The sequence below is a fragment of the Ochotona princeps genome, chromosome 16 (assembly GCF_030435755.1).
Source record: "Ochotona princeps isolate mOchPri1 chromosome 16, mOchPri1.hap1, whole genome shotgun sequence".
Taxonomy (NCBI): Eukaryota; Metazoa; Chordata; class Mammalia; order Lagomorpha; family Ochotonidae; genus Ochotona; species Ochotona princeps.
Genome location: NC_080847.1, coordinates 47,293,256 through 47,305,243, shown reverse-complemented (window position 1 = coordinate 47,305,243; position 11,988 = coordinate 47,293,256). Strand labels below are relative to the sequence as shown.

At 55.4% G+C, this 11,988-nt stretch overlaps 1 protein-coding gene across 2 annotated transcripts; it reads right to left on the bottom strand.

The window, feature by feature from the left end:
- Positions 1–1,746: 1,746 nt before the first annotated feature.
- LOC131482287 (IgGFc-binding protein-like) lies at positions 1,747–11,806 on the bottom strand. 2 transcript variants are annotated; one of them, XM_058675092.1, is made up of 6 exons: positions 11,503–11,806; positions 10,529–10,794; positions 9,660–10,252; positions 7,416–7,935; positions 6,424–7,007; positions 1,747–2,017 (listed from the first exon to the last, which is right to left on the bottom strand). In XM_058675092.1, exons 1-6 carry the CDS (start codon positions 11,736–11,738, stop codon positions 1,838–1,840), a joined length of 2,379 nt encoding a protein of 792 aa, XP_058531075.1. In that variant the 5' UTR covers positions 11,739–11,806; the 3' UTR covers positions 1,747–1,837. The 2 variants fall into 2 exon arrangements, with proteins under 2 accessions (XP_058531075.1, XP_058531076.1); XM_058675093.1 differs by having other exon boundaries at positions 10,525–10,794; positions 11,503–11,720.
- Positions 11,807–11,988: the final 182 nt, after the last annotated feature.

Here is an 11,988-nt window from a genome sequence, read left to right as displayed (position 1 = left end):
AGCTGAGTCAGAAGTAGAGCAGTCCGCTACACCATGGCCCTGGTCCTGGTTCTGCTCTCCCATTCCGCTGCCTGAGTGTCTTGGGGCTTCCTCTACCCAGACCAACCACAAGCTCTTCCTAGGCTAAATGTGACTGTGCCAAACTCGTGTGTTGTGGATTGGTGATCCTTGTGGACAAGCCCACAGTGACTGGCCAGGGACTGCAGGGAGCAGAGTGCAGGGCTGAATGAAAGCAACAAAGATAAGGTTTGAGGGTGAAGGAAAGTAATAGTTTAATCCATCAGTAGAAGAGGCCAGGAACAAACCTTGGGGTCTCAAGAACTACTGTGCGACTCAGCGAGGAGGGGCTGGGCTGCCCAGCCCAGCAGTGGTCACCACCTGCCAGGGTCTGCTAGCGGGCTGTCTCAAGTGCCAGTGCAGTCCCTTAAGAAATCTGACAATGCTTGACTCCACCCCAAAGAGGAGCTGTCAGGGAGTTTTGTGCCATCTGGCAGCTTCCAAACAAGATGTGAAAGAGGCCGAGCCATGGGTTGGGAGACCTCAGTGTCGCCTTGATGCGGGTGATGTCGTACAGCCCATGCTCGGGTGCCATCAAAGACCTGCTGACCGAGTCAGGCTGACTGACAAGGGCCAGAGGACTTTGCCACTGCAGCTGGCTTTCTGCAGGCCAGTTTCTGGAACCCACAAGCGAGCATTAAACGTCCATTGGAACAGACACGTTAGTTCCGTTGCTTGCATTTGTTCATCACAATATGGAAAGGAAAGATGTACTTGGAACCACTCCAAAGACTGCCTGGGAGTACCTGAGTTTGAGTTCCACCTCTGCTTCTGATCCAGCCTCCTGCTGATGTGCAGTGGACCGCTGTTACCTGTGTGAGAGACCTGGATAGAGCTCCTGACTCCGGGCTACTACCCATCCAGCTCCGCGACTGTGGGAGTCTGGGGACTGATCCTGCAGATGGAAGATCTTTCTGTGTCTCTCCTTTTCAAATAAAAATGAAGGCGTAGGGCCCGGCGGCGTGGCCTAGTGGCTAAGGTCCTCGCCTTGACCATGCCGGGATCCCATATGGGCCCCGGTTCTAATCCCGGCGCTCCACTTCCTCTCTATCTCTCCTCCTCTCTGTATATCTGACTTTGTAATAAAAATAAAATAAATCTTAAAAAAAATGAATGCATAAACTTTCAAAAAGAAAAAAAAAAAAGGAAGCCTAAAAAGACACAATGAATGAATTGTATTTTCCACTCGTTTTTTGAAGTCCCCTATTGTGATAAGTGACTCGCACCATGTAACAGCAGGCATACTTTTCAAGAAGGGTATTTTTGGGTGGTTGGGTTGTTATGCAAACATCTTAGAGTGTTCTCACACCAACCAAGGCAGGTGTGATGTCACCAGGCAACATAATCTTGCAGGGCCCCTGTCACATACACAGGTTCTCATTGGCCAAATGGTAAGCATACCCCAGCCGCAGACTACACAGAAACCACAATTGTTAGAATCATCTCACCCCCCACAGCTCTGAGTTTGGGGATCATTCCTCCCCATCGCCCCCAAGCCTGTGTTGAGGCTGTGATTGAGTGGGACTACTCAGTATCCTGGAATCCTTGCACACACCAAAAAAAACCCACAAACCTACAGGTTGTTTCTACACATCACAAAGCTTTGCGGGGTGCCGAGCACAAGCACAGCATCGGAGGCCTGGAGGAGTGTGCAGGCATCAATTCAAACTTTAATTAATTTATTAATTGTGGATCCTTCATCTGACTGCTCTTCAAGCTTCCAGCAGTAGAGGAGCCAGCTCAGGGCTGCGGGACAGAGGCGTCAATGGATCCCCACCACTCACAAGAGGGATTCTGCTTGGGTCACTAAGCGGCCTCGCTGGACCAGAGAAGTTGTGTCACCTCCGTACTCCAGGGTCTCACTTCTGGGACATGATGGGGGCAAAGGGCTGGACGGACAGGTGCGTGCAGCTGCCTGGACAACTGTGGAGCTGTTCCCTGTGGTACTCGGCCTTGACACCTGTGGGAGAAGGGTAGACACTGAGGTGCCTCTGTGCGGTGTCCGTGTGGCACCTCCTTGAGTCACACACACCCCTGAGGCTGGCGTCCACCTAGAGAGACACAAAGGTGGGTGCTTAGGATGAAATCGCTTGGTTTTTCAATGTGGGTGACTGGCTTTTTCATTTCCTCAGCACTTTGTAAACCAAGCAAAATGTGTCTCATCATGGCCCTGAGGTCACCAAGGGACCAACTGTGCTGTCACTTACTCTGTCCCCAGTTGGCTCCTTGGTGCTCCTGGAGGGAATCCTAGCTGGCTGGCTTCTGCTCCCGTGCCCTTGGGGCTCCCTGCACCAGCCACACCCTCTGGGATACATAGCTCACCCTTCCCACTTCCCAAGGCCTGGCTCCAAAGGCCACCTTTTCTCAGCTGCCTGTCGGCTGCATTGAAATCAAGCCCACAATTTCTCTCTGCCCTGGGTTGAAGCCTCATGGAGGCTTGGTGGACAGGAGCAGGAGGCTCCAGTTGCTCTGGTCCCATCTCAGATCCCCCTCCTCTTCAGTGGCTTTGGTGACAGTCTAGAACCCAGTCAGGTGCGTCCTCAGGGTGCATCAGGGACACGGCAAAGACTGCCAGGACCATGACCCTGGCGGAGGAGAGGCCATGGCCGCCAGCAGGACTGAGCTGACGACAGAGAGGACAGAGAGGACGACAGAGAGGACTGAGCCTTGGGGAAACTCCTGGATAAGTGAAGGGGCAGATGGGAAAGACTTCTGAGACAGAAGCGGCTCAGGACAAATGTAGCTGCAGAGGGGGACAGTGCGATGGTGTACAGCACTCCTCTGCCTGGAGTGCCGACATCCCGTAGTGACACCAGTTCGAGTCCCGGCTGCTCCACTTCTCATCCAGCTCCCTGCTAATGGCCTGGGAAAACAGCAGAGGTTGGACCAAGTGCTTGAGCCCCTGCACCAGACTGGGAGGCCTGGAAGAGGCTCCTGGCTCCCAGCTTCAGATTAACTCAACTCTGGGCATGGTGACCACACCGGGAGTCTTCAAAAACCAAAGAAAAAAAATGTATTATATCTTGAAAAACAAAACAAAAAGAGCAAAGCGTGTAGGGAAAAGTCTAGAATTAAGTAAGTGAAATGTTAAATAAACGTAAGACATGACATTTTTATGTCTGATACATACTATATGCTAAGTTCATATATATATGTATATATGAAGTGTTAAAAAAAAAAGTCATGGAAAATCTGTATCATGAGAAATGATGTCTGGGTTTTAAAACTTCTTTAAAATAAATTTGCCTTAGGCCCGGCATGGTAGCTTAGCGACTGAAGTCCTTGCCTTGCACACAGTGGGATCCCATATGGATGCTGAGTCATATCCTGGCAGCCCCACTTCCCATTCAGCTCCCTGCTTGTGGCCTGGGAAACAAGCTGAGAACCTCCAAAGCCTTGGGACCCTGCACCCACATGGGAGACCCGGAGGACTACTGGCTTCGGATCAGCACAGCTCCAGCTGTTGTGACCGCATGAAGAGTGAACTAACAGACAGAAGATCTTCCTCTATGTGTATCTGACTTTCCAATGTAAAAAAAAAATTCTTTTAGTCCCATTTTTCCAGGAATGATGTGATATTCTCTCTTCTATGCTTTTTCCTTTTTGACGACAGCCTGCCTTCTTGTGTTTCCTCCCATAATGCCTTAATTTTTTCTCCCTCCCGGATCGGATCGCTTCACAGGCTGGGATCCTGCAGTGCCTAGTTCCGCTCCCTCCTAGCCACCCCTGCTGGCAGCCCAGCTCTGCGGGCTGGGGCCAGGAGCGGCAGGCAGGCTTGTGGCTGACTGCAGCAACAGGATGCTGAGTCTGCAGGCATGGAGCCTGGCTGGTCCTGTTGCAGCCCCTGGTCCTGCCATGGAAGCTGCTGGCCTCACTGCCCACTGGCAGGTCATGTTTCTCCAGGGCAGGTGCAAACCCACAAGACAGTTCAAAAGGATGGGAGTCAGATGCCCACCCAGATCTCAATCCATAGCCTGGGGATTCAGGAGAGGAGGGAAGGTTTCCAAGGTCCATACAGCTTTGAGAGCCCCCACGCAGATGGCAAGGGTGAGAGAGAGAGACAATGTGACATTGTTTCTCCTTCCTGGTCCCAACCCTGGCCCCTCCCCTATGCTCTCCATCACCCCCCCCAACAGCCCAGCAGCCTCCTTGGGGGAGGGGTGCTGTGTTCCCCTCCCTGCCCCCACAGCTCACTCCCCACCTGCAGCCAGAGGGAGCCTGGGACACAGCTGAGTCAGCTCAGAACCTGCCCTGAGTGCACCTCATATCCAGGTCACGGTCAAGGTCCTTCCCGTGCCCCGCGTGCCACCTGTGCCCCTTGCCTCCTATCACTGCCCCACCGAGCTTATCATCACCCGCTCTCCTCATCCCTCTCCTGCTTGGCATTTGGCTCTCACCACGCTGACCTCCCTGGGCACCCATCAGCTCCACACCCAGACCCTCATCGCCATCCCTTCTGCTAGCCTTGTCCTCCCTCCCCCTCCTCTGTCCCCAGAGCTTAGCTGAAGCATCACCTCCTCAATGGAGCCTTCCTGGCCACTCCATTCTGTGTCCACTCTCGTCTCCCATGTAGTCACCCCTGCCCTCCCAATCTACCATCCTCCCTATCCCCCAGCATCTCCTCCTGGCTGGCAGGGGCTGTGCTGTAATGAGCTCTGGGGTGAGCTTTCAGGCAAGGGAGAACCATGGCCGTTCTCCCTGCTGCTCCATAGCCCTAGGTGTGGAGGGCTCAGTCACGCGGCAGGGACACACCAGCCAGTTATTGAAAAAGCAAAAAGAAGGGGGATGCCTGGAGGAAGGAATGCAGAGCCTGGGTTCAAATCCCAGGGGCCTGCACTGTGGCATCACGGGCAGCACTGTATGACATGTGGGCACGGTTCAAGTCTTACTGCTCCACTACCCATCCAGCGGCTGTTAATGCTCCTGGGAAAGCTGGGAACAGCCCAACAAGTGCTTGGGCCCCCGTACTCCCATGGGACACTAGGAAGCAGTTCCTGGCTCCTGGCTTCAGCCTGCTCCAGCTCTAGCCATTGTGGCATCTGGGGAGTGAACCAATAGATGAAAGATTGTCTCTCTCTCTAACTCAGAATCAACCTACCATTCCTAGCTCCTCCACCTTCTCACCATGTGACCTCAAGCAAGTCTGTAGCCAGTGCCTCCATTTCCCTCTGTGATTGGGGTGCCCCAGGTGCCCAGCCTGCAGGCTGCCCTTTGTAACCAGCCACCAACAAACCAGCAACCAGCAGGGCTGTTGTGTGGGAGCAGGCAGCGTGACTAATCCTGGTGGCTGCTCCCTTCCTGGAAGGGGTGGGTGGGAGGGCGGGGCTGTGCTTTCCCACAGCCAACAATGGGCCTCTTGTGGGCAGGGGCCCTCGGGCCTGGAAAACACGGCCACCAAAGTCCCCGATGGAGTCTTGGGTCTCAGGAGCAGTCCACGAGGGCCCTGACAGCCTTTGAAGATTTGTTGCCAGGGGAAATTCTGGCTGGGGGAATCTGAGGACACCACTGCTGGGGAGAGTGAGGGAGGTGGGGCTGGGCTCCCACTGCAGCCTGCCATCCTACGGCTCCTCAGACTGGATCTGATGGATGGAAGACAACTTGGGCACCACAATTACTGTTTAGCAGGGCCTAGGAAAAGGGCAGCATTGTAGCAGAGTAGGCTAAACCTGCATTCCATATGGGTGCCAATTTGAATCCTGGCCATTCTGCTTCCCATCCGGCTGCTTGCGAATGTGCCTAGGAAAGCAGCAGAGGATGGCCTGAATACTTAGGGCTCTGCACCCACGTGGGAGACCCAGATGGAGTTTCAGGCTCATGTCTTTGACCTGACCTACTGTCGGTCCTTGAAGCTTTTTGGGAAGTTAGTGCCTATCTGTGTCTGCCTGTCTATAACTCTACCTTTCAAATAAATAAATATATATATATTTTAAAAGTGATGCTAGGACTTTGATTTGGTAGCTGGGATAAGACTTGAGTGCTGTGTTAGGCAGTGAGCAATATAGATTCCGAGGCCTGGAAATTCTGAAATCATTTGATCACCACAAGAAGTGCCAGCTTGAGGACAAAGTTAATAACTTGAGAGAGCACCATGAAGCAAGAGAAACCCGGAGAAGCTGAGTGTCCTGATCGAACCATGTCTGACACCCCTTTGGAATTTTCAGTTATGTCATCGAAAATCAGACTGCTCTGAATATGTGTTAATGACATTCGCTGTTACTTGTAGGAATCACAACCAAACTGATGTGCAGAGAAACTCCGTGGGCCCGGAATTGCTGTACTTCCGGTAGGAGAGTACAGGTGACATTCCGGTAGGAGAGTCACATTTCTTTTGAGCTTAGACGGTCCAGGAGGTAAACAAGAGCTTACCTCTCTCTGCAGACAAGCGTGGACCCCCTGCACCGGGAAAGATGTCACTGGAATAATCTCGGCAGGATAGTCAGAACTGTTCTCCTCCTTGCCAAGTTCTACCTTGTGAAAGGGCAGAGAGCCAGAGGTGCCCTCAGATGTGGCAAAACCAGAAGTGCAGGTGCCTGAGAACTCATCGGGTCTCCCGTCCTGTGTGTTAATGTCCAAGCACCCGGCTGCCTGGCAGGTGCCAGGGGAGAGCGCGTGGCACCCAAACACACCCCTGAGGACCCCGCAGCGCTGCCCGGGCCCACAGGAGTACGGGGAGCACCGCACCATGCCAGTGGAGGCCTCACAGTAGCAGAGCCGCTCACAGCGCTCCCCTGCCCAGAAGATCTCTCCGAGCAGGTGGTAGCGCCCCTCCAAGGAACAGCCGCACTGCGTGGGGGGCACACAGTCCGTGCCACTGAGCATGAAGCCAGGGTCACACTGGCAACCCTCCTGGCATGGCGTGGGACAGCTGTCGGGCAGTGCAGGTTCAGCGCAGGAGCTGGGGCAAGAGGAACCGCAGAGTTCATAGTGACTGTGGGGCGGGCAGGCCAGCTCTGGGGAGAGGGAGAGAGAGAGGTTACAAAACTAAGCATTATCAGCACTCCAACCAGCATTCCAACCAGGAGGGAGCCAGGGAAGGACGAAGGACAGGTAAATTCAAAGAGAGGAAGGTGCAGGCACCACTAGGAGGTATTGATGGATATGATGGATATGATGATGATGGTGATATTGATATTGATGATGATGATTGTAGTGATGATGATGGTTGTCGTATTGGTGATGATGGTGGTGATGGTTGTAATATTAGTGATGATGGTGGTGATAATAATGATGGTGATATTGATGATGGTGGTCATGGCAGTGCTGGTAAAGATGGTTGTGGTATTGACAATGATGGTAGTAGTGGGCCAGCTGGGGAAGACCCCCCTCCCTCCCACCGCTGCCAGGGAACATTGGCTCACCACAGGCCACGAGATGTCTCCAGGGCCACACTGGGAGGCCACGTCGCTGGCACTCCCGGGTGTAGCTCCCCAGCACGGCACACAGTGTGTCATGCGCACCCCCAGTGGCATGGAGGTCCAGGATGCAGTTCTCCACAAGGACCTGAATGTTTGCGTTCTTGTGGCAGGCCCCAAAAGGCCCCCCTGGAGCACCTAGCACCCCACAGGAGGTCTGATACATGGCTGCCTCTTGGTCCTGTGGCCACAGGGGTGCTGGGCCCATGGGTGCGCCAGGGATGTTGGGGAGCCACGTGCCATTGGGACCCCCAAGGTCCTCCTGCAAGTCCACATCGAAGGCTCCTCCCAGGCCACAGAGGGCTCTTGTGTAGGTCTCAGGCACTGTCACCCACAGGGCTCGGGTCTCATGGAAGGCCACGGAGAAGCCAGAAGCTGCCTGGACTGTGATGGCTGAGGAGCTGGAGAAGGCCCGGATCGCACCCCCAGCCAGTATCAGGGGCAGGCGGGCTTGGGATCCATTCACCTGCAATGCAGAAGGCCTAGCTGAGTCCAGCTGCCGCTGACCTCACAACAGCCCCACCGGGGCCCCTGCCATACATCGGTCATGGAGCTTTAGGTCAGACCTAGTCCATCCCTGCCTCCGGATACTGGCGTAGTTCTCTGGCACACTCAGCCCAAATCCAGACTCCTCCGGTCTCTCTTATCCTCACCCCCTCCCACCCACGCCAGGCCGGCTGCAGCGGCTCCCACTGCGGTTCCTCCTGGCTGCACGGCTTTCATGCAGGCCATGCCTGCTGCCTGTAAGCTCAGGCTCTCCTCGCTCTACCGCTCCCTTCCCTGCTTTGCTTGTCTCCAGTGCAAGCTATTCCTTCTGGAGAAACCAGTTAACTTGTATATTGGGTAGTCTATTCCTTCTGGGCATTAGGGGCCATTTTAAAATACAACAAAGTCCCATAGCCTTGGAAGTTATGTAAAGAGGAAGACAGAGAAGCAGTGATTCATAGAAAAGATAGAAATTGACGCCAAGGGGACAGTGAGATGGCTCAACAGGCTAACTTGCACCTCCAAGCACCAGCATCCTATATGGTTGCCGGTTTGTGTCCTGGCTGCTCCACGTCTGCTCCAGTTCCCTGCCTGTGGCCTGGGAAAGCAATGGGGGATAGACCAAAGCCTTGGGACCCTGCACCCATGTGGGAGACACAGAAAAAGCTCCTGGCTTTGGATTGGCTCAGCTCCAGTTGTTGAGGCCATTTGGGCAGTGAACCAGACGATGGAAAATCTTTCTCTCTGTCTCTCCTTCTCTCTGTATATCTGCTTTCCCAATGAAAACAAATAAGTTTTTTTAAGAAATGAAAACACTACCAAGTGCTTTGAAAGAAAGGACATGGCTGGGGGTTATAACAGAGACTTGGGGGAGGGAGCGGTGGTCAAAGAGGACTTCCTGGAGAAAGGGACACTTGAGCTGAAGCTTGAAGGATGGGGGTGTGGCGGGTAAGTGAGCACTACCAGGAGGAGCATTGCTGCAGAAGGAACAGGCAGCACGAAGGCCTTGAGGCGGGTGCTTGCCTTGGCTGCTCCAGGTGTGGCTAAAACAGAGTAGAGAGGGACCGATGGAGGAGACAAGGGCAGAGGGGTGATCAGGGTTGACTTCACAGGGACACAAAGGCCACGGTGTCACTCTGAGTGACTTGAGCCACAGAGAACTCTGAGCTAGAGGGATGTGCCCTGACCTAAGCTTTCCACCTGCTGGGGGCGGTGTTGGCTTCACAGCCACTGGCCGTGGGCTGCTCTATTGACCAATCACATGCTTCTGTGTTCCCGCTCAATATTTTGGCCCCGGGCAGTCTCCACTTCCCCATCCTCACATACCACTGTGGCCCACTTCACAGGTGGGAAACAGGCATGGAGACACAAGACCAGCAGCCAGTAAATGATGGAGCAAAGTCTGCAGCCAGGCTGCAGGACCCAGTACTGCACCATCTACCCATGGCCCACACATTCTCCAGCAGCAGGACAGTGCCCAGATGGGTCCAGTCCATGGAGACCGCGTCCCTACAGTGTTCATGGCCAAGACTGCCAATCCAGCTGCCTGACCACTAGTCACAAGGAGTGTTACAAACATCCTGGAGGCCACAGACAAATCCAGAACTTTCCACCCTTTGGTGCTGCAAAACAGCTGGAACCTGCCTCTCCTCCCCCAAGCCCTGGGCACCCCCAACTTGCAAGACTAGAGTTGGTGATGCTCACCTGGACCATCCCGAACTGTCCCGCCAGCAGTGACAGCTGCCATCCGGCCACATCCACGTCCACCTGCTGGGCCCAGGTGGCAGCCCAGGGCTTTAGGCGCCTGATCTCCACCCAAATGGCAAAGGGGGCATGGTGTGGCTGGCATGTTCTGACCAAGAGCTCCCGGCCAGGCCCTCGGACATGACGGTGGGTCCCATTAAAGGTGCGCAGGTGGGGGTCTCCATAGAGCCACATGGTCCCAAAGCGCATGGGATAACAGCCCCAGACTCCCTGGCGCTGGCGGCACCGCTCACGACGCCCACATGCGTGAGGGCGGCACTCAAGCGGCTGCCCGGGCCCCCGGCATACACACTTCTGGTCACAGGTGGCTGTGGGCAGCACCTCTGCACCGAGAGGGATGTAGCGACCCTGCAGGTGGCAGCCGCAGTGAGCGAGGGGCACACAGACACCCGCTTCTAGAGCGAAGCCCTCCAGGCAGAAGCAGCCAGCTGTGCACTGGCGGGTGCAGGGCGTTGAGGAATTGAGGTCAGCACAGGTGGCTGGGCAGGGTGGCCCACAGAAATCGTAGTAGCTGTTGGCTGGACACGCCATACCTGGGGGAGGGGAGAGGTGGCTTGGGGGCACCACACCCTGTGAGCCTAGCCCCCTCCATCAGAGAAAGGACTGACTGAGGCAGCTTCCAGGTTGCGACAGTATATGTTCATGGGCCAATGATCTGTGATTAAGGTCAGGATCAAGGGCATGGATACAGGAAGTGGGCTCAGGGGAATCCTGACTGGATTAGGGTCTCCCTGGGAGGAGGGTGAAGGATCCCCAGTGGGCCCGGGCAGGTATCACCCCAGCCACGCCAAGGGACAAGGGACACCTACTGCACCCCAGGCTGGTGCGCCACTCCGGCAGGCGTATGCTGCGTAGGCTGCAGAGCTGGGCATAGGACTCGAGCGCGGCACACAACATGCGGTTGCCCGTGCCGTACTGACACAGGTCAAAGACACAAGCATGCATGTAGGACGCCGGAGCCTCAGCCCAGTGGCACTCGGCGAAAGGCCCGGAGCGGTTGGTGAGGGTTCCACAGAGCTGCTCCACTCGGGCCCTGTCCTGGCATGGCTGGGTGTCCCCAAGGTCTTGTCGACAGCTGAAGGGACACGAGTCGTAGTCAGCCACCTCCTGCCCGGCCAAAGCCCCTGCCAGGCCGCCTCCACTAGCCAGCACCTGCCAGGCTCTGCTTGCTGACCTTGGCCAGCTCATGAGTGGCATTAAAAACATTTAAGGCCACAGCCACATAGGGTTTCTATCCAGCCACACGGCATGCAGCCGTAGCTGTTCAACTCAGACTTAGGAACCAGCCTCAATGTTCAAATCCCTATTCTGCCTCTTCAGCAAAATCTGAAAACCACCGATTCCCTCAGCACAGCCACGTGGGGACACAGAACACAGCTGTGTGGCTGGAGGCTGGGGAGTCACACGTGCCGAGAACATCATCATGCATAAAGGTGCCATGGTTACTGGCGACTGCAGGCGATGTCGCCAGTGAAGTCGCAGTGGCTTCCGAGTGGACAGAGAGGAATGTGCTGAGGATCCAAGATTCTGGGGTTCAAACCCTAGTTCCACCATCTGCCACACCAGGATGCTGGTGAGCAACAGCCCCTCCATGCCTCAGTTTCTCCTATAAGTCACCAGGCAGAAGAAGGGTCCTGTTCCTAAGGAGAATGAATGCTTGTCTGTGGTTGGCGCCCTCGGTTGTGGTCCCACTTGTAGCATCACCAGCTTCCTACTGTTCGCCCCCAACCTTACCTTTCTCCCATGCAGAGACCACCCTCTGTGACCCTGCATGGCCACTCACCTGGGCCCGCTGTCCTGGGTCTGCCAGGCATTGCCAAACTCAGCGTCGCTGCGGGCCGGTGCCCCGCTAGGCAGCACTTTGTCATCATCGGGGTCGTCGTTGAAGTTGCCGCAGAGGCCGCACAACCGGCCCCGGTACTCGGGTCCCACCCGCAGCAGCAGTGTGTGGCGCCCGCTGAAGTGCACCTGCAGCCTGGTGCCCACCTGCAAGCGCACCTGGCCCTGTTGCCGCCACATGTGGACCTCAGCGCCCAACTGCACTGGGAGGGTCACCACCTGGCCGTCCACCTGGGGGCGAGAGGCTGTTAGGGATCGCCTCCCCCCCTACTCCCCATTCTCCCATCCCCATGCTGCGCTTGGTGTGTACATGCCCAAATCCACTTCTGTAGGCGCCATCTGGCCACCAAACCTCATACGTCTTCAGCTTATCAGTGCCTTTCTTTTCCTTCTCCCGCCCTCGTTTTCGTCTCCACAACCATGGCTCACA

What these genes read in the sequence shown, in the direction of transcription:
- LOC131482287 (XM_058675092.1), bottom strand. Translation starts at nt 11,738, where the DNA reads ATGTGGCGGCAACAGGGCCAGGTGCGCTTGCAGGTGGGCACCAGGCTG. An exon ending in GAGACATCTCGTGGCCTGTG is followed by an intron (nt 7,008 to 7,415) that starts GTGAGCCAATGT and finishes CCCTCTCCCCAG; the next exon opens with AGCTGGCCTGCCCGCCCCAC. An exon ending in ACGCTTGTCTGCAGAGAGAG is followed by an intron (nt 2,018 to 6,423) that starts GTAAGCTCTTGT and finishes CTTCTCCCACAG; the next exon opens with GTGTCAAGGCCGAGTACCAC.